Genomic DNA, 27502 nt, shown 5'->3' with positions numbered 1-27502 from the left:
CCAGAATTCCTGAGGCAACATGACTGGAGGAGCAATTCTGGGAGTTGAAGTCCACAAGTCTTAAAGCTATCTAGTTTAAAGACTTAGAGCATGGGTCTCCAAACTTGGCAACTTTTAACCCTTGTGGACGTCAACTCCCAGACCGGCTGGGGAGTTCTGGAAGTTGAAATCCACAAGGCTTAAAAATTGCCCAGTTTGGAAATCCTTGTGTTAAAGAGTGTCTTGAGTCTTTTAGAACTGGGGTCTCTTTTTCTGGGCAGGTACCTGGATGTCGAAGGGAGGGAATTCAAGGATTGGCTGCTGGTCTTGTTAATCCACTCTTTACTTTCTACCTCTGGGTTCAAGGGGAGACATCCCGGCTGGACAGAGTCTCTTTCTTCCGTCAGTGACTTGTCTTTTCAACGTGGCCTGGTGTTTTCTCTCCATAACGGAAATCGGGAGAGGCAGCTCTGGAGGAGAAGGCGAGGAGGGGGAAGACCAGGAGCCTTTCCCTTCCATGCTTTCCCCCCATAATTTGTCCTGGCTGAAGGACCCCATGTTTGGCTCTAGGTATGGGCCTGCTCAGTCAGAGCTGTGGCCTCCTACGGAGCTACCCAACTTTGGGTCAAGATCTCTGGAAAAAAGGGGAAGGGAGCTACTTGGTGAAGCTGGTATAGAAGGCGGAATGGAGTGCCTTCTCTCCAGTCTATCCTACCTTCTGTCCACTCCAGTGCCTGTCCCCCAAATCCAGCAATGAGCTCTCTAGGAGCTGAGGCGCCTCGTTTTAGGCTGTTGTTTTAGCTCTACACCCAAGTGACGATGGCAGTGGTGAAATGCTACTGGTTCGGCCTGGTTCAGTCGAACTGATAGCAAAAAATGCTAAAAACAACAACAACAAAAAGCTCCGACGATCAGCTGAGACTTGGACAAAGAAGAGAAAAACTGCAGCAGCGGCCTTCCCGCCAACCCTACGCTTCTCTCTTCTTGATCCTCTCACTGACGGGACGTGGCACAGCCTCAGCCTCCACTTCTGAAGTTTGGAAAGCTGCGCGCGCACGCGCGCAAAGTGCACAATCGCCGAACCGATTGGGAAACCGGGAGAATCCCACCACTGGACAATGCACCACTGATAGCCCACCTCCTCGTTCACTCCCTGTAACATTCCAGGAACCCCCCACCAGGGAATGGGCTTGCTCTCCGCTCCTTTGCTGGCCGGGGAGTTGGGGGCTCTCCCCGAAAGAAAGTCAAGCTGAGGAAAGAAAGTAGATAAACGATCCTCAAGGCCATTTTGGGTCGAACAGAAGCTTGGCGGAGTGCCAGAACCGAGATACCGATGCTCTGGGGAGAACAGGTGCTGGAAGGAAGGAAGGAAGGAAGGAAGGAAGGAACCCTCTTTCACCCCCACTGGAAGAAACCTCAGGCGGCTTCCTGGCCTTGCCTCCAGAGCCAACCAGAAAGAAATACCCACTTCACAATATTTGCCTCTGCTATACAAACACAGGCTGGTTAATAGGTCGCCCCGACCTGCCTGGCACAGCTAGAAAAATTCCTCGCTAGAAATTCTCCCCAAATATCTTGGCCTGCGGTTGTTGTTGTTGTTGTTTAAAGGGAAAAAAAAAAACACCACCCACGTCACAAAAACTTCGCGCTCGGGTCCTGCCTCCTGAAGGGACCGTCCAACGACTCGGCCCCGGGCCCCGAACTCCCCTCCAGATGGCCAAAGCATCGGCTCAGGATGATATAATCAGGAATCGCTTTCCATCCACCCAAATCCTCCCCGAATAAAAGCAAAATTTTTTTTTTAAAAAAAACCCAAAATCCAAAGCCCCGAAAAACACACACAGCACTTGAAGCCCCCTGGGAGTTCTCCCACCCCCTCCCCAGTCAAGCAGGAGCCGAGTCTTCCTTTTGAGGTAGAGTTTTTTGGGTCCTTTTGTCTCGGGGCCAAACGGGGTTTCCAGGTCTCAGCCGGGTTGGATCCTGGGTTCAAGTATGAGTCAGGTAATTTATTGCTACTATCAGGTGCAGCAGCAGGAGGCAGCGGTGGAGGGAGGAGGAGAAGGGGGAGGAGGGACGGGGAGAGGGGGGGTGGCGAAAGAAGGGGGGACGGGGCAGGGAATCCCTCGTCAAGACTCCTCGTTGCCAGAGTCGTCCTCGTCCCCGTAGCAGCTTTCCACCTCGTCGTCCATCTCGTCGTCTTCATAATAGTCGTCGTAGAAGAGGTCGGAGCCTTCGTCCGGGGCTGGCGTCTTGGTCTTGACGCAATACTCCGCTAGCGTGGTGGGGACTTTGACTCCGTCCCTTTCGGCCTCCACCTTGGTTCCCAGGACTTGTTTCCTGGAAAGGAAGACGTTCGTTTGTAGAGCCCACTGTCAACTCATAAAATATTTCTATGGTCTTTTTAGAGTTGCCAACGGAAAGGGAGGTGGGGAGCAGTGCGGCAGCTTGCAAACACCGAAACTGCATTCCGTAAATGTTTTCAAAGATAGTAACTAGGTGACGGAAGTTTCTGCCCTGCAAAATTCTAACTGTAGAACAGGATTGATAACTCTTGGCTATGGATGTGTCCTGTTAGGAATATAAGTCACCTAACAGGTATTTGGGTTAGAAATATATAAACCAGGATAAACATTTTAGTACTATATCTTTAAGGGAATGCAAGAGCATGTAAATTGGGTGTGGTTACTCAAACCGCCATAAGATGGAGCCAGAAACCTGGGTTGTTTTAGTCTTAGTCTCAGAAGGGAGTGTGTCTGAGTGAGTATCTCTGTTTCCTTCTGTTGGAAAATATTGCCGTTCCCCCATTTTTCCAAATTGACTGATATTACTGGATTTAATGTAAGTCTGATACTGAACTGTTTTTGACACTGGAATTTGATATTTGGATTATCCCTGGATGAAAACTGACTGATTTTACCTGTGAATGACTTTTGGATTGCTTATTTGGGACTTTGCTTAAACTTTTCTGGAAGTAAAAACCTACATTTACTGTACAGTGTATCTGTGCGCTCTGTGTGTATTATTCAAACACTACTCTCTATACGTCTCCCTGTATGCGCTCATTCTCCTTACAGGGAATTACCTCAACATGTCCCATTGGAGGATATGAATTATGATACACCCAGAGGGGTGGGGGGAAACCAGGGTCAAGGGTGACAATGAATGATGTGTCTCAGAGTCGACTACACCCAGGCAGTGCCGGACATGTTAACTCCCAATAAATCCTTTGGAAGTTTGGCTTGAGACTCATGATTTAATAAGGGTAACTGCGAGAATCCTGACACCCTGGTGGCATCATGGTTAGAATGCAGGGCAGTTGAATTAGTGACTGTTTGAAGTTACCATGTCCCTGAAAAAAAGTGACTTTTTTTAGGACCCTTTTTCACACAACCATTGCAGCATCCCCAGGATCACGTGATCAAAATGCAGACGCTTATCAACTGGCTCCATATTTATGATGGTCGTGGTGTCCTGGGGGTCATGTGATCCCCTTTTGCAACTTTCTGACGGGCAAAGTCAATGGGGATTGCCAGATTCACTTAACAATTGGGTTACTATTTTAACAGCTGAGGAAATTCGGTTAGCAAACCTGGGCAAGAAAAATCATAAAATGGGGCAAAACTCACCAAGCAGCATAATTTTCTGGGCTCAATTATAGTCGTAAGTCAAGGACTACTTGTATGGCAGGCTGACTCTTCCTTTCTACTTTTTAGTTCGATCCTGACTGACTCAAGGTGACTCAGCTTTCCATCCTTCCGGTTAGAGAGGGGCTGCAAAGCACCGTGAAGCAGTATATAAACCTAAGTGCTATGCTATTGCTATCTCTAGAGCAGGCGTGTCATGCCCCTGTCGGAGTCCGAATCCGAGGAGGAAGACGAACAGCTGACAGGGAGTGGGAGTGTGGCTCCGCTGGCTGTGGAGGAAATTGGGGAAGGCAAAGTCTGGCTGGGCAGAGCAGAGAAGAGGTAGAACAAGAGAAAGGCAGTTCAGAGGAAGACCCAGGCCCAACCCCTCTTCACGCAGGGAGGAATGGAGAAGAGAGCAACGTAGGTTGTGTGACTTACGGGGGAGGAAAGGGCCCTGATTCCCTTCATTAACCACAGCTGGAAAGAGAGTTTAAAAGAGATGCATGCTGAGTGTGGCAGCTGCTGGGAGCAAACTTGAATTTATCTTGTTGTTGACTTTGCTTATCAGTGTTCCTGGTGTCTTCCCAACCGTGTTGAGTTATTGCCGTGCCTTCACTTCTGGAATTCTTGCTCCTGCCTTGTCAAACCAATTACCTCATTTTGCCTTGATTGGACTTATAGTTACAGTTTTTGTTGACCACGTTTTGGACTTGATTCTCTGCAGCCAAAGATTGTTTCTGGGAGAGTTTTCCTCCAGCCCAGAAGGTAACCAAAACACTGGGAGCAAAGTTGGAGCTAATTAAAGGAACTCTTATTATCTGCCTGTATGGCCTTTGTGCCATGTCCCGGGTCGTCACAATGGGTGTCAAACTCAATCTCATTGAGGACCGCATCGGGGTTGTGGTTGACCTCGAGGGGCCAGGGTGGGTGTGGCCAGCTTGACATCACTCGTATCGAGGGCGCTTGTGTTGGCCCGAGCGCTCTGCCAGAAAATACGGGCTCCCGAGCTCCATTTTTGGCTGCGACGAGTTCTTGCAACTCTGCCAGAGAAAACTGAGCTTGGGAGGGCCTTACATGGCCCTCTCAAGGTACATTTCTCTGGCAGAGAAACCGTGGGTCAGTCCTTTGCTGTTTCTAGGGCAGCCCTGTGGGCCAGATCTAAGCACCCCGTGGGCTGGATCCAGCCCCTGGGCCTTGAGTTTGACACCCCTGCTCTAGAGATTCATCTCAGCCGCAAGGAGCAAGGATGCTGGGTTGGAGGCAAGCCCACGTTCGAGACCTAAGTGCTGCTGTGGGACAGGGTGAGCTCCAGCTCCTGCTGGGGACATGAAAGCAGACCCCACTGGGCATCCCTCCCTGGGCAACGGTGATGTCGCTGGCTAATCCTTTCAACCCAGAAGAAAACCAGGGTTTGCTTCTGGATTTCAGTAAAAATGTCCAAACAATGGGTTCGTTTAACAATTCACTTAATGACCATGGCAATTTGCTTTATGACCACTGCAAAAAAGGTAGTAGTAGTAGTAGTAGTAGTAGTAATAATAATAATAATAATAATAATACCCAGATCAGCCACGATTTATGACCGTAATGGGCAAATGCAATAGGGTCATAAGTCAAGGACTACCTGTGGTAAACACAGTACTGGGAGACATCCAGAGTGACCAGTTCATCTCCAAAGCTGGGTGATCTACCAACCTGATGATGTCCGTGTATTCTTGATCCTTCCCTTTGCTCTCTTTCCACTTTCTGTACATCACTGAAGCGTCAACATTTGCAGGAGAGAAAGTGTTTGGTTCATTCAGGAGTGAGATGACACTAAGGAGAATTGTTCTGATACAGGAAAACATTAAAAAAATAGCATATTAAAATAATGCATAATTTAAGTATAGCTACCTGGGTTTCCCCGAAAATAAGACCGGGTTTTACATTATTATTATTTTTTTGCTCCAAAAGACACATTAGGGCAGGGGTGTCCAACCTTGGCAACTTTAAGACTTGTGGACTTCAACTCCCAGAATTCCTCAGCCAGCAAAGGAATTCTGGGAGTTGAAGTCCACAAGTCTTAAAGCTGCCAAGGTTGGACACCCCTGCATTAGGGCTTACAGTTAGGTCTTAATTTTCAGGGAAATTCAGCACTAAACGCATCCATCTGGCTGATCTTAACTGGGGCTTATTTTGGGAGCTGGGTTTATAGAGGGGTGTGATTCTACCGGTTCAGACCGGTTCTATAGAAGCGGTTGTTACAATTCTGCATAGTTCAGAGAATTGGCAAATCATGCCATTGGCTGGCCCCTCCCCTCCTTATTTCGTACATGTGCCATCACGGCCTGCAGTCTGTCTTCGTCTGCCTGTCAGCCATTGCTGCCTGCCTTCTGCTGCGGCCCTTCCTGATCTGAAATCGCCCATGGTGACTGAGGCTCTGCAAGCCCCAGTCGTGTCCTGACTCCTGGGCCGGCCTAGGCTTCCACCACCGCTGCCACACTTGCCCTTGCCGCCACAAGCCCCAGTTGAATCCTGATTCTCGGACTGGCCTGGGCTGCCACTGCTGTGCCACCGCCATTGCTGCCACAAGCCCTGGTCGACTCCTGATTCCAGTCCCGGGCCGGCCTAGGCAACCAATTGCCATAGTACCGCTTTTGCACTCGCCGCTACAAGCCCCGGTTGAGTCCCGACTCCCGGGTCGGCCTAGGACGCCACTGCTGGGTCGCCAATGCCCTCAGCGATTGCGGCCTAGCTAGCTGCCTCCCTCACCATCGCCGCCTGGCTTGTTTCGCCGCCAGCGCCATGGCTCCATCCCACGCGGCACTCGCGGCCTAGCTAGCTGCCCCCCCATCCCTCGTCCCCAGCCTCTAGCTTGCTTGGCTTCCTGGTGGCAGAGAGGAAGGCGAGCCAGGGCTGACTCGTTGCTGCTCGGTTCCCCGCCAGCCTGCATCTCGCCCTCGTGCCTAGATTCTCCACAGCTGCTGGGCCTTGCCTGATGGGGGGGTGAGGTGACTAGGGAGCACGATGCTATGCCGCTCGCATCGCCCCTTTGCCTGCTGCTCCTTCCCTCTCCCGCCGGCCCGCGTGCCTTGGCCGAGTATGCTTTGGCCGCTGTGAAAAGGGTGAGAGTCAAGCCTCACCAGAGCGGATCTTCCTTCCCTGCCATTAGCCTTAGTTTCCAGCCCCTGGAGCTCGCCAAGTTCTCACAGCGGCAGCCCGCACTCGGCCCAAACACTCGGCCTGGTGATGGAGGAGTGGCTGGCAGAGCAGCAATGTGGGTGGCATAGCCTCGTGCTCCCTGGTCGCCTCCCGCAAACCCCTCTGGCAGCCGTGAGCCCCAGCACCTGCGGAGAATCCAGCCAGGGGACAAGATGCGGGCTGGCAGGAAGCCGAGTGGCAACTAATCACTCCTTGATTAGTTTCCATCCATTGCTTCTTGTCCTGCTTTCCGGTGCTTTGGAGAATAGCTTGACCCCTTCCACTCTGTGGCAGCCCCTCAGATATTGGAACACCACTATTATATCTCCCCTAGTCCTTCTTTTCACTAGAATAGACATACCCAACTGTTCTTTACATGTTGTAGCCTCCGGTCGCCTAATCATCCTTGTTTGCTTTTCTCTGCATTCTTTCCAGAGTCTCAACGTCTTTTTTACATCGTGGTGACCAAAACTGGAGGCAGGATTCCAAGTGTGGCCTTACCAAAGGCATTATAAAGTGGTATCAACACTTCACCTGATCTTGATTCTCCACTGGATTTGCTTGTCAGAAGGTCGCAATGACCCCGGGACACTTCAACTGTCATAAATGTGAGTCAGTTGCCAAGCGGCTACTGCAATGGTTGTGAGTGTGAAAAACGGTCCTAAGTTCACTTTTTCCAGTGCTGTTGTAACTTGAACAATCACTAGATGAAACTTTGTAAATCGAGGACTATCTGTATTAAACTAAAAGGAAATTAAATGTGGGGGAGGGGAGAATGTGTCTAGAGGTTAGCACTGTTTTCAGTTCTGCAATTGCATTCCAGCTACTAATACCCCGCTTTTTCAGATTGGAGTATTGTTGCATAGCAAACGGAGGGAATCTGTATTTTTTTTTAAAAAAAGTTTAAATGTGGCTAAGGAAGGAACGAAAACTCACCTTACATTCTGCGTAGGGTTCCACCTTTCCGACGGCAACTCTCCGCTCTGTGGGTCATCCACTGGAGGATGTAGAATTGAAATGCAAACATCCCCTGTCTGGAATGCATAAATCACATGTCTGCTATGCACGGTCACACAAACAGGCCGAGTTCACACAACGTTAGTTCAAAATCCAGATGATTTACCTCATGAGTAAACGAAGGATATGTTTACCAAACATACACAGGTGTCCAAAAAAATGTACCATTCCATGGCTTAAGGCAGAGGTGAGGAACTATGGCCCTTTTATGACTGTTGGACTTCAACTCCCAGAATCCCTGAGCCAGCATGGCTTAGTGTGGCTGGGCTCAGCATAGCTGCCTCAGGAATTCTGGGAGTTGAAGTCCACCAGTCATAAAAGGGCTGGCCCAGAGTTCCCCATCCCTGGCTTAAGGGGATAGACCAAGTTATAGAGTTAGTTCTAGACTGGATGACTGGTTGCTTAGCGACCATTTGAAGTTATGACCGACCTAAAAAAGGAGACCTATGAGCTATAACCCAGATTTGGTGTACTGGCAGACAAGCCTCTGTGGTCACATGACCAAAATTCAAGTACTTTCAAAATGGCTTCCTATAGGGCTGTTTGCAATGTCCCGCGGTCACTGCATTTTCATTATTGCTATAGGTAGTCCTCGACTTATGACTACAAGTGAGGCCAAAGCTTCAATTGCTAAGCACAACAGTTGTTAAAGTGAATTTTGTCCCATTTTACCACCTTGTTTGCCACAGTTGTTAAGTGAATCACTGCAGTTGTTTAGTTGGTAACGTAGTCATTAAGCTAATCTGGCTTCCCCATTTACTTGTTGTCAGAAGGTCGCAAAAGATGATCACATGACCTCGGGACAGTCCAATCGTCTTAAGTACAAGCCAGTTGTCAGGGTCATCATTTTGATCGTGTGACCATGGGGTTGTGAAAAATGATCGCAAGCCACTTAGTGACTGTAACTTGAGGACTACCTGTATCTGGTTGTAACTCGAGGGCTAAAAAAAAAAGGGCCACCTTTTTCCTCAAGTTGGCTTGATTCATAAATTAGAAAGTGTAAATTTGCCTCAATGTCTGTGGAGATTCCAATGGATGGAAACTAATCAAGGAGAGAAGCAACCTAGAACTAAGGAGGAATTTCCTGACAGGGAGAACATTGGAACTCCTTGCCTCCAGAAGTTGTGGGTGCTTCATCACTGGAGGATTCTAAGAAGAGACCGGACAGTCACTTGTCTGAAATGCTTGAGCAGTGGGTTGGACTAGAAGACCTTCGAGATCCCTTCCAACTCCGTTATTTTAGTCCAATCCACTGGTCAAGCACGAAACTCCATACCATTCTGGACAAATGGCTTTTCTTAACAAACTCCACACACAACTTCTGAAGGCAAGCCATTCCACTGGTTAATTGTTCTAACCGTCAGTAAATTCCTCCTTAGTTCTAGGTTGCTTCTCTTCTTGATTAGTTTCCATCCGTTGCTTCTTGTCCTGCGTTCTGGTGCTTTGGATAATATGTTCACACACACCCCGCCACCCCATTCTTCTTTGTGGCAGCCCCTCAAATATTGGAAGACTACTATCATGTCACCCTGGTCTTTTATTTCACCATATTAGATATACTCAATTCCTGCAACCATTCTTTGTATATGTTTTAGCCTTGTCATCGTAGTTGCTCTTCTCTGCACTCTTTCTAGAGTCTCAACATCTTTTTTTAAATAGTGGAGACCAAAAGTGAATGCAATATTCCACGCGTGACCTTACCGGTGCAGTACAAAGAGGTGCTAACACTTAGTATGATCTGGATAGTAAACCTCTGTTCATGCAAAAAAAAAAAAAAAAGAGGGCTGTGAAAATTTTTGCAGACCCCTCACATCCCGGACATAAACTGTTTCAACTCCTTCCCTCAAAACGATGCTATAGAGCACTGCGCACCAGAACAACTAGACACAAGGATAGTTTTTCCCTGAATGCCATCACTCTGCTAAACAAATAATTCCCTCAAGACTGTTCAACTATTTACAAAGTCTGCATTACTATTACTGTTGATCTTCTCATCACTCCTTATCACCCATCCTCTCCCCACTTGTGACTGTAACTTTGTCGCTTGTATCCTTATGACTTATATTGACTGTTTCCTAGTATGATTGGATTGCTTATTGTACCTTATGACTATCATTAAGCGTTGTACCTGATGATTCTTGACTCTTGATGAATTTATTTTTTCTTTTTATCTACACTGAGAGCATTTGCGCCAAGACAAATCCCTTGTGTGTCCAATCACACTTGACCAATAAAGAATTCTATCTATCTATTTTACCTATGCAGCCTAGGAGTGCATTGGGATCGATCCTCTGGGCCCCGAAGAGACTGAATAAGACTGAAATGAATACTGACAAATATTCTAGTATGAAACTTGAGCCAGAGAGACCGAGGTGCTTTTATCCACTTTGCAAGAGAAGATCATGGAAGACGTCGGCCTCAGGTCCAGCCCTGGCACAAGAACATACCTCATATATGTTGGGATGCCACATTTTGGTCAGGAATCGGAAGGCAGGCGGCGAATAAGGATAATCAATGGGAAATCTGAGCCGAGCCTATGTGGAGGAAGAAGGAAGAGAGAAGATGTGTCAAGAACCGAGTAGCAACACCAGGCATCCTAACAATCATTTTTTCTTAATGGCTTCCCTCTTCCTTCAATAAATCTTGCTAAAGACAACTCTACCCCTTTTGAGACCTTCTTGATGAGCAAAGTCACTGGGGATTGCCAGATTCATTTAACGACCGGGTTACTGGTTTTAATAGCTGCAGGGATTTGTTTAACAAACGTGGCAAGAAAGATTGTCAAATGGGGCAAAACTTAACAAAATGTCATAAAATTCTGGGCTCCATCACCATCATAAGACGAGGACTACCTCTTATTTATGGCAGAGAGACTTCCTCCAACCTCAAATTGTGAGGAAGGCAAATCTATAGATATAAAAGCGAAATGCCACTAACGCATCTCCACAAAATAAACCTTAAAGGCTACAAACTTGATACTTGTCACGTGTGTTCCTCTTGGCTTCTAGGTGCTCACTAAGAAAGGATTTTTCGAAATGACCATCAGAGCATTAGCATTTCATATAGTATTATTATTAACAAGCTCCGATGCTAAGGAGTTCTACTCTCCCTCCCCACCCGAAAAGAAATCTGTTCCAAGTGCAAAACACAAGCAGAGGAGAGGAGGTTCGGTTTCAGAGCACCAAGCAGCTTTAGTACAGAACAATTGAGCTAAGCCACGCCCAGGCTCCTTGCTGTCTCCTTCTTGCTTCAGTTTCCATATTTCACTTTCCAAACAGCCCTCTCCCACACACTGACAGGATGCTAGCCATATGAATACCGATAGATGCTGGTGGACAGAGGCAGAATTTTTTTCCCCTTTATTTTCCCTCCCCAAAAACTAAGCCCGGCCATGTAGTTTTGTAGCGAAGCATGGGTATTGAGCTAGAACAACATAAAAACTTCTGGTCATTTGTGGTAATTTCAGAATCCTGAAATGTCTAAGGCAGTGTTTCTCAACCCTGCCAACTTTAAAATGTGTGTCTTAAAAAGTTGTACGGTTGAGAAACACTAATTTAAAGGGAGCAAGAAATGAGGTTAACTAGGTTGTGTTTAGAGGCAGGTGTGGCTCCTTGCTGTTGCTAGATTCATACAACACAACAAGCATTTTTCACCAAAGGGTGCTGAATAAATTCAACTGCCTGCATTATCCTATCCTGATTGAGCGTTCCGTTCCGTCAAGGCCTCCTAGTAGCCATGTAGATAATTGCCACGCTAAGCCCTTAATCCGAGGTTAGAAGCAACCAGCCTGGAGCCAGGTGACATGCTGGTTTATTGCAAACCATATCCCATTATGGTTAACTGCCATATGTCAATCTAATTAAGGAACAGGTGTTTCCTTTTTTTGATGCTGTTTTGCCCCTGGATTTAGACCTGCTAATGTAAACACACATGCACACACACACAGGTTATTCACAGTGTAAACAGCACAGAACAATTCTGAGCGGGTGTCTGATTAGTAGACTTGCTAATAAAAAACTTCCTGTAACTCGGACTAGCTTCTCAGTCAAATCAATCAAAATAGAGCAGGAAGGGACCCTGGAGGTCTTCTAGTCCACCCCCCTGCTCAAGCCGGAGATCCTGCACCATTCTCCTACAACGGACTGTCCAGTCTCTTCTTCAAAACCTCCAGTGATGAAGCACCCACAACTTCTGAAGGCAAAGCCGTTCTACTGGCTAATTGTCCTCACGGTTAGGAAGTTTCTCCTGAATTGCAGGTTGCTTCTCTCCTTGATTAGTTGGAATATCATGTCCACCCTAGTCCTTTTCTCTAGACCGGCCATACTGGTCTCCAGAAGTTGTGGGTGCTTCATCCCTGGAGGCTTTTAAGAAGAGACTGGACAGCCATTTGTCCTGAACGGTGTAAGGTTGGACTAGAAGACCTTCAAGCTCCCTTCGCTAGAGAGCACTGCACATCAGAACAACTAGACACAAGGACAGTTTTTCCCTGAATGCCGTCACTCTGCTAAACATATAATTCCCACAATCCTGTCAAACTACTTAGTAAGACTGTATTACTATTCTTCTTCTCATCCTTCCTAGTACCTATCTCTTCCCACGTAGGACTATAACCATGTTGCTTGAATCTTTACCATTTATATTGTTCTGTTTCCTAGTATGATTTGATTGCTTATTAGTAACCTATGATTATCACTAAGTGTTGTATCTTATGATTCTTGATGAATGTATTTTATTTTTGTTCTTATGTACACTGAGAACTTCTGCACCAAAGACAAATTCCTTGTGTGTCCAATCACACTTGGCCAATAAAGAATTCTATTCTATTCTATTCTATTCTATTCTATTCTATTCTATTCTATTCTATTCTATTCTATTCTATTCTATTCTTAATTCTATTCTTATTCCTTATTCTATTCTATTCTTATTCCTTATTCACTTTTCTTTTCTATTCTATTCTGATTTCTGATTTCTGATTTCATTCTATTCTATTCTCCTCTATTCTATTCTTATTTCTTATTCCATTCCATTCCATTCTATTCTATTCTATCCTTATTCCTTATTCTATTTTTATTCCTTATTCTATTCTATTTTTATTCCTTATTCTATTCTTATTCATTCTATTCTTATTCCTTATTCTATTCTTATTCCTTATTCTATTCTTATTCCTTATTCTATTCTATCCGATTCTTATTCCTTATTCACTTCTTTTCTTCTTATTCCTCATTCTATTCTATTCTATTCTATTCTATTCTATTCTATTCTATTCTATTCTATTCTATTCTATTCTATTCTATTCTATTCTATCCTATCCTATCCTATCCTATCCTATCCTTATTCCTTTTCCTTTTCCATTCCATTGATTGATAGCAATTGGGAAGTCCTGATCCCAACTGTTGGTTGGAAGTGGAAGATTAACCAAGTTAGGGCAAGGTTTAAGCCACATTTTGCTTGTCTGCCAACATCAGAGACCACAAATGAGTCACTGACAACTGCTCGTCCCCACCAGCCACACTCTGAAGCCGAACCTTCAGTGAAATCTGCCAAGCAAGTTTTGCTGTTCATGCTCGGCCTGTCGAGCTGGTTGGACCCATTTCTCCCCAACTGCTTATCCTGCCACTCATCACATGTTAGAAAAGGTTTTTTTAAAAAAAAAAGTTTGAGCAGCCCAGCTACCAGTTTGCCTAGTCACACCCTAGAAGAGCCTCGTTGCTCAACAAGGAGGCCTTTGAGAATAGCACCGGAGAAACGTCACGGATCTAAATGAATGTCACCGGTCTCAAATCCTTTAATCAGTGAATCATGGGGCTGGGATGCATGGTGCCAATAAAGATTACTTAGGCCTGAAAGACAGCTGAGTGACTTGAGGCCAATCACCAGGAGACAGGGAGTTCTAGTCCTGCTCTAGACATGAAAATTGGGCTGGGTGAGTTTGACACAATCACCAGGAGACCGTGAGTTCTTGTCCTGCCTTAGGCATGAAAGCTGGGCTCAGAGACTTGGGGCCAATCACCAGGAGATGGGGAGTTCTAGTCCTGCTGCCTTAGGCATGAAAGCCAACTGGGTGATTTTGGGCTAATCGCCGGGAGACGGTGAGTTCTAGTCCTGCTTTAGCCATAAAAGTTGGCCTGGGTGAATTTGACACAGACACCAGGAGACAGTGAGTTCTTGTCCTGCCTTAGGCATGAAAGCTGGGCTCAGAGACTTGGGGCCAATCACCAGGAGATGGGGAGTTCTAGTCCTGCTGCCTTAGGCATGAAAGCCAACTGGGTGATTTTGGGCTAATCGCCGGGAGGCGGTGAGTTCTAGTCCTGCTTTAGCCATAAAAGTTGGCCTGGGTGAATTTGACACAGACACCAGGAGACAGTGAGTTCTAGTCCTGCCTTAGGCATGAAAGCTGGGCTCAGAGACTTGGGGCCAATCACCAGGAGATGGGGAGTTCTAGTCCTGCTGCCTTAGGCATGAAAGCCAACTGGGTGATTTTGGGCTAATCGCCGGGAGACGGTGAGTTCTAGTCCTGCTTTAGCCATAAAAGTTGGCCTGGGTGAATTTGACACAGACACCAGGAGACAGTGAGTTCTAGTCCTGCCTTAGGCATGAAAGCTGGGCTCAGAGACTTGGGGCCAATCACCAGGAGATGGGGAGTTCTAGTCCTGCAGCCTTCGGCATCAAAGCCAGATGGGAGAATTCGGACTAGTCCCTGTCTCTCAGCTCAACCCTCCACTCCATGGGGTTGTTGTTGTTGTTGTTGTTGTTGTTGGGAAACTAGGAGGAAGGTGTCTTGGATCTGTTGGATCTGAGTTATTTGTAAAAATAATAAGGGAGGGATAAAAACAATAAGTAAATACAATGTTTTTTAAAAGAGTTCCTTGTTTCTGCTCAAGGTGTCAAACAGGTCTGTGCAAAAACATTTCAGTCTAAAACATTTCAAGCTTTTGGGGAACATCCTTCTTTAAAATATTTTAGAACTGGTTCGATTTTTGCTAAAGCTTGGAGGCATCTCAAATTTTCTAGATTTTAACCTCTTTTGTCCAATGCAGCCAAGCTGGCTGGGCAATTCTGGGAGTTAAAGTCCGCCAAGCGTAAAGTGTCCAAGGTTGGAGACCTCTGGTCCCATGGATGTTTCCAGCTCAAAACACCTTCAAAGTGAAACATTTTGCACATTGAACACAGAAGCTAAGAAATTTAAAAAAAAAAATCCAAGCAGGGAGTGAATAGAATTGGAGCAATTACCAAAAAGAACACAAAACAACAACAATGGTAGCAATTAAGTTCCAAAGCTCTGCACTACCTTTGCTTGGTGGTTACTCAGCAGCGAAAGTACAAATGAAACTACACAAAGATAATAACAGTCCTCGGCACCTTCATCACGGCAGGGCTGGCCACAACGAGTCACTTTTTCCCCCAGTGCCGCTGTCACTTCAAAACAGTCACTTAAACGAGTCATCGTAAATTGAGGACAACCCGAAGAAAGAAAAACTCCCTGTAGGGTTTTGGGGTGTGTGTGTGGAGTGAATGTTTCTGGAAGTGGTTTGTCCTGGCCTTTTTCCTGCGAGAGAGGGATTGGCCCAAAGCCATCTGCTTGGCCTCGGGCCTACGGGAAGGCTAAAATGCCCCAAAATCTCAAGAGTTTCTAGCCTGTTGGCTTTAACCACTACACCAAACTGGTTCTCGGTAAAGGTGTACTGAAAATGCTTGCTGAAAGGGAAACATACCGTACATTTTGGGACGGGTAGAAAAATATACCTTTTCAAAATGCCACAGTCACAAAGCCAATCCTTAATATTCTAGATTGAACAGGAGTCTTCAAACTTGGCAGCTTTAAGACTTGTGCACTCCAACTCCCAGAATTCCTCCTTCAGTCATGTTAGCTCAGGAATTCTGGGAGTTGAAGTCCATAACTCTTAAACTTGCCAAGTTTGAAGACCCTTGTTGTATGGAGTCTAGTCTGATGTTCTTGAGAAATGAAGAAGCTTCTTGGATGAGAAGCGAAACGCCTTCAAGGAAAAAACAAAGAAAGTCCAGTGGCTTTTTGGAAAAGCACTTTGGGGATAACCGTGACCTGGATAACTGAGAGTCTCCGTTGACATACAAGGGAGGGAGGATAGGAAAAACACGGGCTTTCAAAATACTGTTATTATAGCCCATATCAAAACAGGAGGTGTATCCCAGTATTTTATTTTCCTGTTTCCTGACCTCGCCTACCTTGAAAGACCGACAAAATCTGGCTCTTATTGAATAACTGAAATACAGGTACAGGTGGTCCTCGACGGAAGCCAAATTTTCTGGGGTTACAGTGAGAGATTTGTTAAAAGTGAATTTGGCCCCGTTTTTTTTAACGGCCTTTCTTGCTAGGGTTGTTATGTGGAATCACTGCAATGGATAAAAGTTAGCAACTCAGTCGTGAAGTAAATCTGGCCTCCCTGTTGACTTTGCTTGTCCGAAGGTCACAAAAGGGGGATTATCAAACCTTGGGACACAGCAAAGGTCGTAAATACGAGCCAGCGGCCGAGCGTCTGAATCTTGATCGCGTGATCAAGGGAAATGCTGCAATGGTCGTAAACTGGGGAAAACGGTCACCAGTCACCTTTTCAGTGCTGTTGTAACTTGGAATGGTCATTAAATGCACTGTTATCCACTCTGCAGTGGATAAGACGACGCTCCAGAGAGTTATAAACACAGCACAAAAAAAATCATCGGTTGCTCTCTTTCCTCTTTGGAAGAGAATTTGAAGACCAGACTCCTCTGTAGAGCTCTAAAAATCTCCACAGACCGTTCTCATCCTGGACACTCATATTTTGATCTGTTACCATCAGGGAGGTGTTATAGGTGTCTTAAAACGAGGACTAATAGATTGAGAAACAGTTTCTTTTCCAAGGCAGTAATTGTCTTGAATCAATCAGTGCATTTGTGATTTAGTCCTATTATTATTATTATTATTATTAAATACTCTGTAGTGTGATTGCGATGTGGTGTTTGTGGCTCTGTGCTGGACTAGCTTTCAAATTTCATTGTATTCATGGAATGCAATGACAATAAAGGTATTCTATTCTATTCTATTCTATTCTATTCTATTCTATTCTATTCTATTCTATTCTATTCTATTCTATTCTATTGTTCTGTTCTGTTGCAAGTCTAGGACTAGCTGTAATCCTTAATTTACAAACTACAACCGAGCCCAAATTTTCCATTACTAAGCAAGGCAGTTATTAAATGAATTGTGCCTCCTTTTATGACCTTTTTTCTGTTAAGCGAACCACTGCAGCTGTTAAGCGAATCATGTGGTCATTAAGTGAAGCTGGCTTCCACCACAAACTTTGCTTTTTGGAAACTGCCTGGGAAGGTTGCAAAAGGTGATTACACAACCCCGGGACAGTTGCCCAGGACATAAATATGTGCCAGTTACCAACCACCTGAATTTTGACTACAGGAAGTCCTTGACTTACAACAGTTCACTTAGTGACCATTCAAAGTTTCAACGGCACTGAAAAATGTAACATGAGCATTTTTCAGAATTATGACCTTAGTGGCATCCCCATGATCACCATTCAGATGCTTGGCCACTGGGCTTAGTATTTATGACCGTTGTTGTGTCCCAAGGCCCTGTGATCAGCAAAGTTGATGGGGAAGCCAGATTCACTGAACGACCAGGTTACTAACTTGTCAACTGCAGCGATTCACTTAACAGTGGCAAGAAACGATGTAAAATGGGGGCAAAACCAACATTTCACAAATGTCTCGCTCGACAACAGACATGCTGGGCTCCACTGTGGTTGTAAGTCGAGTACTCCTCATACATGATCGTGCTATGGTTGTTAAGTGTGAAAAATGGTCATAAGTCACTTTTCTCAGTGCTCTTGTAACTTCAAATGGTAACGAAAGGAATGAACATAAGGTGAGAACTACCTATGTAATGGATATTTTTTTGTTGAACTTATTGTGTGCTTGCTCTCATATTGCCAAGAGGTCTCAAGACCTTTGACCCACCACCTAATTTTGTGTAGACAACATTTGTTGTCAGGTCTTGTAATATACTGCTCTAAAAGCAAACTATACTATTTGCTGGTATATTTTATAAACATTTTGTGACATCACAGGAGTGCAAAAGGCGGATAACCTGCCAGGTGCCCTCCTTGTTTTTAACCTTATCACAGGACCGAGATCCGAAACTCAAAAATACACAGTGAGTCACACAAAAGCAAACATCTACACAACACTTTCTGACTTCCTCCTAACCTATTTCAGCATTTTTAAGTTTCGAGCACCACCCAGGGTTCTCTTGCCTTCTGTCAACTAGACACTGCCCCAAGTTTATCAACATGTACACAACTAATTGCCAGTGGCAAATAACTGAAGCCGCCAAACTTGTATTAATAGAGAATTTATTCTTTTGTCATTTAGAATAAAATCATAAAAGAGTTGGGACCCTGGAGGTCTTCTAGTCCAACTCTCCGCTCAGGCAGGAAAACCCTATAGCAGTGGCGGCTAATGTTTTCGTCGCCACAAGCCAAAAGTGCATGCGCATATGCGCGCCCATAATGCAATGCAATGTGCATGCGACACGCCTGCCCCTGCGTGCCGCATGCCCTGTGCAGATCATCAAACAATCAGCTGGCTGGCAGGAGGCGTGCACGCATGCGCAGTGGATCCGTTCCAGGCGATGGCTCGCGTGACGGCAGAAATGGCTCCGCATGCCACTTCCGGCATGCATGCCATAGATTCGCCATCACGGCCCTATACCAATGGTGGCTAACATGTTTGGCACCGAGTGCTAAAACAGGACTGTGTGCGTGTGCTGGAAACCGGAAGACCAGCTCTCTGGCATGCGCATGTGGGAGTGCTGAGAACTGGAAGCTTAGCTTCCGCCACCTTCTGGTTTGCAATGCACACGTGCGCGTGAAGACCAGCTGGCCAGCATGTGCATGCACTCCGGGGAGCTGCTCTTTCCGCTTCCGGTGCTCCCAACGTGTGCAAAGACCAGCTGGCTGGTGCGCATGCGCACATGAAGACCAGCTGGAAGAACAGCGGGTGACGGCAGGCGTGCCCAGACAGATGGCTTTGTGTGCCAACTTCTGGCAAGCGTGGCATAGGTTTGCCATCACAGCCCTATAGCATTTCAAGACAAATGGTTGTACAACCTCTTCTTAAAATCTTCCAGTGTTGGAGCACAACTTGTTCCACTGACTAAGGAGAAATTTCCTGACAGTTAGGACAATTAACCAGTGGAACAACTTGCTTTTCTGCCCATTGCTACTTGTCCTGCCCTCCGGTGCTTTGGAGAATAGCTTGACTCCCTCTTCTTTGTGGCAGCCCCTCAAATATTGGAACGCCGCTACCGTGTCACCTCAGGTCCTTTTCATTATGAATAAAGTAAATAAATACATACATACAAAATTATGCATATACCCACATATATTATATGACGCAGAGGAGCAACACAGTCTAATTTGGATGTACACAGGTTACACAGTGAGAAAAATGACTCTTGTGAGTTTACGACTTTTTAAAATGAAATTATATTGGTTTTTTTTTTTCTTATGGATTGGCTGCTACCTGCACAGAATAATCTTAAATATACCATTTAAAAAGAGCAGCTTGTAATCACGGCTTGGGTCTTTCTGAGCCAGGGTGTATGCTGCCGACTCTGGTGTATTTCGTAAGCTTTGGCTTTAAGGGATATATTAATTCAATTTAATGTATTTGCGCCCTCTTTCCCCAATCCATTACAGTGCACGAACCAGATGCGCGTGATTAAACCACCGAGTTCCTATAAGCTTTGGGTTTTGAACGTGCTTCAATGTTCTTCTTTCCACGCACCCACAACAGTGCCTAGAAGAGCAAGGACCTCTTAACAGAGCCATCTACATCATAGAAACAGCCCCTAAACGTATACAGGTAGTCCTCGACTTACAACAGTTCACTGAGTGACCGTTGGAAGTTGTAACAGCACTGAAAATAGGGACGGACGGCCATTTTTCACACTTACGACTAGTGCAGTGTCATGTGATCCAAATTCAGATGCTTGTCAACTGACTCGTATTTATGACGGTTGCAATGTCCCAGGGTCATGGGGAATCCCCTTTGGCGACCTTCTGACAAGCAAAGTCAATGGGGAAGCCGGATTCACTTAACAACCGGGTTACTAATTTATCAACTGCAGCGATTCACTTAACTGTGGCAATGTCTCATTTAACCACAGAAATGTTGGGCTCCATTGTGGTCATAAGTCGAGAACTACCTGTATATCACTCCATAGTGCTTCTACGGCACTCTCTGAACAGTTCACAATGTCAGCATACAGGCTCAACTTATGACCACAATGGAGCCCAACGTTTCTATGGTTAAGTGAGACATTTGGGAGAGAGAGAGAGAGAGAGAGAAAGAGAGAGAGGGAGGGAGGGAGGGAGGGAGGGAGATTTTGCTCCATTGCCACAGTGATTAAATGAATCGCTAAAACCTAACAATTGCATAGGTTTGTGATACAGTTGTTAAATGAATCTAGTTTCCCCATTGGCTTTCCTTGTCAAAAGATTGCAAAAGGAGATCACATGACCCCAGGACGCTGCAACCGTCATAGATATGAATCAGTTGCCAAACATCTGACATTTGATCCCATGAACACGAGGAGGCTGTAACAGACATAAGTGTGAAAAGTACTTTCTATGATTTCACTTAACAACTGTCTGGTTTAAGAGCAGAAATTTTGGGCTCCCTTGTCATCATAAATCCAGGATTACCCGTATTTCTAAAATGTTTTCTGATAGTTTTCTGCAGAAGAGTCTAAGAAGATATGTGGTACCTGACTCAACAGTAGTAACTGTGAGAGGGATCTCGGAGTCCTAGTGGACAACCATTTAAATATGAGCCAGCCGTGTGCAGCAGCTGCCAAAAAAGCCAACAGTTCTAGGCTGCATAAACAGGGATAGAATCACATGAAGTGTTAATACCACTTTATAAGGCCTTGGCAAGGCCACACTTGGAATCCTGCATCCAGTTTTGGTCGCCACGATGTAAAAAAGATGTTGAGACTCTAGAAAGAGTGCAGAGAAGAGCAACAAAGAGGATTAGGGGGCTGGAGGCTAAAACATATGAGGAACTGGTTGCTGGAACTGGGTATGTCTAGTTTAATGAAAAGGAGGACTAGGGGAGACAGCAGTGTTCCAGTATCTCAGGGGCTGCCCCACAGAAGAGGGAGTCAAGCTATTCTCCAAAGCCCCTGAGAAAGCAGGACAAGAAGCAATGGGTGGAAACTAATCCAGGAGAGAAGCAACCTAGAACTAACTAAGGAGAAATTTCCTGACAGTTAGAACAATTAACTAGTGGAACAACCTGCCTCCAGAAGTTGTGAATGCTCCAACACTGGAATTTTTTAAAAAGATGTTGGGTAACCATTTGTCTGAAGTGGTGTGGGGTTTCCTGCCTAGGCAGGGGGGTGGACTAGAAGACCTCCAAGGTCCCTTCCAACCTCTGTCATTTTATTCTAGACTACGACCACGGCTTGATTAGGCAGGCCAACTGTGGAGTGGATCTTCTCAGGAAGGGAACAGGATACGATTTTTAAAAAAATGCAGTTGGTAAAAACAAAATGTTGTCAAGAGACCCAGCAGGAAAACGATGTGATTTGTCCATTTCTAAAGACCTTCTGAGAAGACAACAACAAGGACCAGTTATTCTTCTGTCTTGCTTCCCAGGAGCTCTTGAGCAAGGGTCAGACTGGATTTTCTCTCTGTCCTTCCAATTCCTCCTCTTCCTTCAGGGCTGATTTTCCTGCCTTGGGATGTGGAGAAGGGTCTGCAGGATCTCCCACGGTTCTTTCTTGGGCCCAAAAGATGGATGGATAAATGAGAATGTGCCCTAAGATCACCTGGCTTCCGACCACAACGGGGCCCCAAATTTCTGTCGCTAAGCGAGACAGTTAAGTGAGTTTGGTCCCATTCTGCAGCCTTTCTTGCTGTAAGTTGTTGTAAGGGAATCACTGCGGCTGTTCATTTAGTGACACGGTTGTTAAGTGAATCTGGCTTCCCCACTGGCTTTGCTTGTCAGGAGGCTGCAAAAGGGGGATTCCCCACGACCTGTGGGACATTGCGACCGTCATAAATATGAGTCAATTGCGAAGCATCATGTGACCACTGGGATACCGGAATAGTTGTAAGTGTGGGGAAAATGGTAGCTAGTCACTATTTTCAGTGCTGGGGTCACTTTGAACGTTCGCTAAATGAACTGCTGTAAGTCGAGGACTCCTTGTACATGAGCCAGGGATACTGCAACCGTTATAAATATGTGTCGGATGTCAAGCGCCTGAATTTTGACCATGTGACCCTTGAGAGGCTGTTAACGGCTGCAAAGTATGAAAAATGGCCGTACGTGACATTTTTCAGTGCCACTGTTAGCTTCGGTCACTAAAGAAACTGCTGTAAGTCGAGGGCTACCTGTGGTTTAACCTTGAGTTATAGCTCATATCATATTGGAGGGAGGGCTGGTCTTGAGGAGTGAAATAAATGCATCTGCATCGAGTTAGCTGCCCCATTTCCTTCCCCAAATAAAACATTGGCAGACTGTGGTAGGTTCGAATGGATAAGGGAGGAAAACTTGATCCACCTTCACTCCAGCTGCGTTAGACTGGAGTCAGACCATGTTCTTTGCCCCACAAGGATTATTACGGCGTTCCTGACACTAACCACATCCGATTGACCAACACCTTCAGTTGCCCATCGCCAGCCCGGAATCCTTGTGATTGTACTATCTGACTCGGTTCGAACGCTCTCGCTTCTTTCCCATCCCGTTTCTTTTAATAGCAATAGCACTTATATACGGCTTTACAGCCCTCTCTAAGCGGTTTACGGAGTCAGCCTTTTACCCACCTCCGAAGGACGAAAGGCTGAGCCAACCTTGAGCCTGGTGGGATTTGAACTGTCAAATTGTAGGCAGCTGGCTGGAGCAGAAGTAGCTTGCAGTACCGCACTCTAACCACTGAGCCACAGAAGCTCTTCGGATGAATAGCATCCTTTGTATTGTATTTAGAAATAATTCAAGGTGACGAGCCTATCCAACACACCTTCCTTCCTCCTCCTATTTTCCCCATGGCAACCCTAGGAGGTGAGCTGGGCTAAGAGAATAACTGACCCAAGGTCACCCTGCGGCTTTCGTGCCTAAGACAGGACTAGAACTCCCTGTCTCCTGGTGACCGGCCCAAAGTCATCCAGCTAGCTTTCATTTCTATGATGGAACTAGATTTCCCAGTCTCCTGGTGATCGGCCCAAGGTCACCCAGCTAGCTTTCATTTCTATGATGAAACTAGATTTCCCAGTCTCCTGGTGATCGTCCCAAGGTCACCCAGCTAGCTTTCATTTCTATGATGAAACTAGATTTCCCAGTCTCCTGGTGATCGTCCCAAGGTCACCCAGCTAGCTTTCATTTCTATGATGAAACTAGATTTCCCAGTCTCCTGGTGATCGGCCCAAGGTCACCCAGCTAGCTTTCATTTCTATGATGGAACTAGATTTCCCAGTCTCCTGGTGATCGGCCCAAGGTCACCCAGCTAGCTTTCATGGCTAAGACCCTACTAGAACTCACGGTCTCCCGCTTTCTAGCCTGGTGCCCTAACCGCTGAGGGGCTTCTGGGGCAACGGCCATCGCTGCGCAGTTTTCTACATCTTTGGAGTTGTTTATATTGGTTATAATAAAGCCACCGATCGGCAGCACAATTCGGATCGTATAGATGATCTCGGGCAAGTTTACGGCTCAGATTCAGCCTTCCTTCCTCCCTGCTAACGTCAGGGCGATGTTCCCGGCCCACCTCACAGGGGCTCTCTGAACGTTCTTTAATGTAGGTGAAGCAACCGAGAGGCTAAAAAATACACTGGTGTGCAAAATACACCGTCCCTGCCCAGTCAAATGGGAGAAGCCATTAGAACACCTATGGGGATCCCCACAGGTGACTGTGTGCCCCGAGGCTTTTAAGCTGAGACAGTTGAGGGAAAACAGCAGCTGCCTTTATAAGGCTGCTGACAACTGACTTTGGGGTGACTCATCCACAACTCCACCTAGGCCTGGGAACAAGGAAGTGAGACTATGGCAGGAAGCAGGGGATTGCCACACCAGCCTACAAACCCAGAAAAATCTCCATAGTCAAGATTTCATTCAGCGAGAGAGTCTGTATTTCACTTCCCCCAGATTTATCTATAACTTATTATTTGTTTATCCAGGAAACAAACCTTCGCTTACTCATAATTCCAGTCTTCTTACCAAACAAGTACAGTAATGAAACAGAAAGATCACTTCATACACTGCTGGCATCAACCTAATGCCTTTTCGAGACGTCGGCTATTATTTCAACATACTGTAGTTCAGCACTAGAGCATACAATGCAATGTTTTTCAGGCTGTTATGTTATTAAGTATATTTGTCATACAGTCAGAATAACAAAGTTGGAAGGGACCTTGGAGGTCTTCTAGTCCAACCCCCTGAAGCAGAAAACCCTACCCCATTTCAGACAAATGTTTATCCAATCAATGCTCAGCCAGATGTTTAGACTGTATGTGGCATTTCTCTTCACCTATCAAGTCCTTCCCCAGGACCTGCACACGCTCTTGTTCATTGGAGCTAAGGGTATCGTCACAGGATGTACGTTGTTCCAAAGAATATTGCCTTTTGCAATTGACTGATTTTGTCAATGCCGATGGTGTTCAAATCGTGCTCAAATTGTTTTGGGAATTGCACCCAAGGCACCTGGAACTGTCATTGTTTCAGTTTGCCACAGTCAGTCTATTATTTTTCGCCCATTTCTACAAATCCTTTCTAGTTAAAAATTGGGATGCAAGGAAACTAATTGTCCAGAAATACCATCTGGGTTTGGGAAAGGCTGTCCTAAATACCGATTTTTTTCTACTGTTACCAGCTAAAGTACCACAGCACTGGAAGCACCTAATTGCCTTTGGCTGATGAAGGACTGGATATAGTCCTCAACTTAGGACCACAATCGAGCCCCAAATTTATACTGCCAAGCAAGACATTTTTTAAGTGAAATTTGCCCCATTTTACAACCTTTCTTGCCACAGTTGCTAAGTGAATCATTGTAGTTAAGCTAGTAACATGGTTGTTAACTGAATCTGGCTTCCCAACTGACTTGGCAGAAGGTCCCAAAAGCTGATCACATGATTCCAGGACCGTCATAAATATGAACCAGATGCCAAGTATCTGAATTTTAACCATGTGACCATGGGGATGTTGCAATGGTCATAAGTCACATTTTGCAGTTCTTTGAACAGTTATGAAACAAATTGTTGTAAGTCAGGGAATGAAATAGAAATCTCAGGTTTGGGGCCAGACAGACTCCAGAAAGCTAGATCGGGTACCATGAAAATTACCCATACTTGTCCATGAAGTCATCAGTTCTTCCTCTCATTGTAATTTCTATTCAATACCTCCTGAGGCAGAAACGTGTTCTTTAATCAACTGACCCTAATCTATAAAGAATGTAAACCTCAAGCAGAAGGAACCATGACACCCCTTAAAAAGTGTCTAGAATTAACAATTCTTTCAGTGATTAAAAGCTAACGTAATGTGGCTGCTAATTGTTTTTAAAAACCCTTAATTTAATTTGAAGTAATCAGATCCTGTCATTCAGGTTCCTCTAAAGGAATTCAAAAGTATGCATAAAATGGTATGAAAACCTAATACTGCTTTGTGGGAAACAAAGGGTTGAAATTTTATAGAGTGGAAAAATCCTGAAAACAGGTTTCAGAGCAAGCCCACATTCAAGATGGCTAACAGTAAAACCATAAACAAGATCTAAAAACAATAAATATACATATTAAAGCTGTACAAGAAAAGTCCCATCAATTCACAATAATAAATTTACCAATTCATTATTTTGAAGACATATGACAATGTTCTCCCACCCCCCAATAATTGTTTATTTATTAGAAGGGGAGAACATGTAGCCAAACATCAATTACCAAGATTTGTTTCTGTTATTGAAGAATGGTTGGAGATTTGTTTCTCCTCAAAGGAATTGTGCTCAGAGGAGAAATAAAACTCAGACGGTTTAAGAAGTGAAAAGGGTTATCCTAATCAATTTCTAGTTTTTGGGGGGAGAAGCTGCAGTAATCCAAAATGACTCTTCCAATAATTTAAATTGTTACATAGAAAAGGACAGCTCTTTCAGTCTTCCTCAATTCCCTCAATGTTGGATCAATTCTCATTTCTGTAACTACTATAGCCCACACATCTGGAAAGCAACCCGGTAAACAGGAAATGGTGATATGAAAACACACACACACTTGCTCACTCATGCTATTCTTTATAACCATGACTCCTTTAAACAGAAGTACAAATCCTGAAAAGGGGGAAACAAAAAAGGCTTGTGCAGTAATTCTGCCCAATACACACATCCAAAAAACCCTTGTATATCTGAAAAGTGCTCTTAACGGTGTGACCAGGATCACGCCCTATTTAATCCAACATAAAAATGAGCTATAGCTAGCAAAAAATCTGGAAACAAATACCCCAAAGGCTTACACAACACAACACAACAACAACAAATCCTCCTGCCTCTGAAAAAAAATGCTTCTTAGGACCAATTTAAATCCCGACCTAAAAATGAGCAGTAACCACAGCAAAACCATACACATGTTTGTTTAGCAGAAGTAATCAGATCCCCGAGGCAAGATTTATTCCGAGAAGCTGGATTTCTCAGAACTGGGTTTGATCTACCCAGTTTGGTGGCACTTCCTCAACAGGAACCCAGCCAGGACTGCGGTGCTTTGTTTACTTCTAGACCGATGGATTTATAGCGTCTGTCGCCTGGTACGTGTCTACTTGGGAAGAAAGTCCCTCTGTTTTCTCCTACACTCAGGTGGAACCCAGGAGGAAGGCAGGTATCCCAAGCTGGAAGGGCCCACACTGAAATTTCCAGTCTATTTTCCCCAGCTGGTGCTTTTTTCCTTCCCTCTTTGGGATTTTTTAAAAACCTTCCTGGTTTTCGCCTTTTTGAACAAGCCCTACTTGGAGATGCTTTGAAGGCAGCTGTTTCCTGGTTCCCCATTTTGGGCTTCCAGGATTTTTCACCTCTTTCTTCTTTGCCCTGCTTCACAGAAAGTTGCCCACTGGCTCCAACACAATCTCTACCATCCCAAAATAAAGTGTGTGGGCTTGGCCTCTTACCTGGTTTGCCTTACCTGGCCGGGGATGATGGGGGCTGTACTCCAACCTCCCATTTAGGGACCACCAGAGGAGGGTGCCCTCCCAGTCACTCACTCACACACACACACATACAGGCAGCCCCTTTTCTTACCTTGAAATAGCCACCCTCGTAATGCGTATTGGGAGGCCCGAAGATGGCCACCTCCCAGTTGTAGAGATCCCCCTCGTCCACCAGGCTGACTCGGAAGCCCTCCACGGGCTCCTCCTGAAGCCCTTTGAGCTCCAGCAGAAGGGCCTTCTGCGAGCTGGGCACAGACAGCCGCGCCATGTCACCGGCTGACGGAGGAGGCGATAAAAGGACGTAGGCCTCGAGCGAAGCCGGGGTCTCGCGTGAATGCGCCGACCGCGAAAGGGGAGGGGGGAAGCGGGCGGGAAGCAGCGCCGGGCCGGGCAGAGGAAAGGAGAAAGAACGGAAGCTTTGCGGACCCGAAAGAGCGCCACGAACCAACCGCACCACACTGAGAGGAGGCGGCACGACAACAGAGAGCGCGCGCGCGGTG

At 45.6% G+C, this 27502-nt stretch overlaps 1 protein-coding gene across 1 annotated transcript; it reads right to left on the bottom strand.

Annotated features, from left to right (window-relative positions):
- Positions 1-83: 83 nt before the first annotated feature.
- On the bottom strand, positions 84-27502 carry CDC34 (cell division cycle 34, ubiquitin conjugating enzyme). The gene is made up of 5 exons (XM_026699109.2): positions 27094-27502; positions 10250-10336; positions 7722-7819; positions 5301-5435; positions 84-2316 (listed from the first exon to the last, which is right to left on the bottom strand). The coding sequence occupies exons 1-5, from the start codon at positions 27268-27270 to the stop codon at positions 2106-2108; spliced, it is 708 nt and encodes a 235-aa protein (XP_026554894.1). The 5' UTR covers positions 27271-27502; the 3' UTR covers positions 84-2105.

This window comes from Pseudonaja textilis, chromosome 1, assembly GCF_049901715.1.
Source record: "Pseudonaja textilis isolate UNSWEBS1 chromosome 1, rPseTex1.2, whole genome shotgun sequence".
Lineage (NCBI taxonomy): Eukaryota > Metazoa > Chordata > Lepidosauria > Squamata > Elapidae > Pseudonaja > Pseudonaja textilis.
This window is presented reverse-complemented; position numbering and strand designations above follow the sequence as displayed.

Excerpts from the sequence above, each read along its gene's own strand:
- CDC34 (XM_026699109.2), bottom strand. The coding sequence starts at position 27,270 with ATGGCGCGGCTGTCTGTGCCCAGCTCGCAGAAGGCCCTTCTGCTGGAG. Across the intron at positions 10,337-27,093 it reads ACGAGGGTGGCTATTTCAAG|GCTCGGCTCAGATTTCCCAT; the intron begins GTAAGAAAAGGG and ends TCCTCCACATAG. Across the intron at positions 5,436-7,721 it reads AACCCTACGCAGAATGTAAG|AACAATTCTCCTTAGTGTCA; the intron begins GTGAGTTTTCGT and ends TTCCTGTATCAG.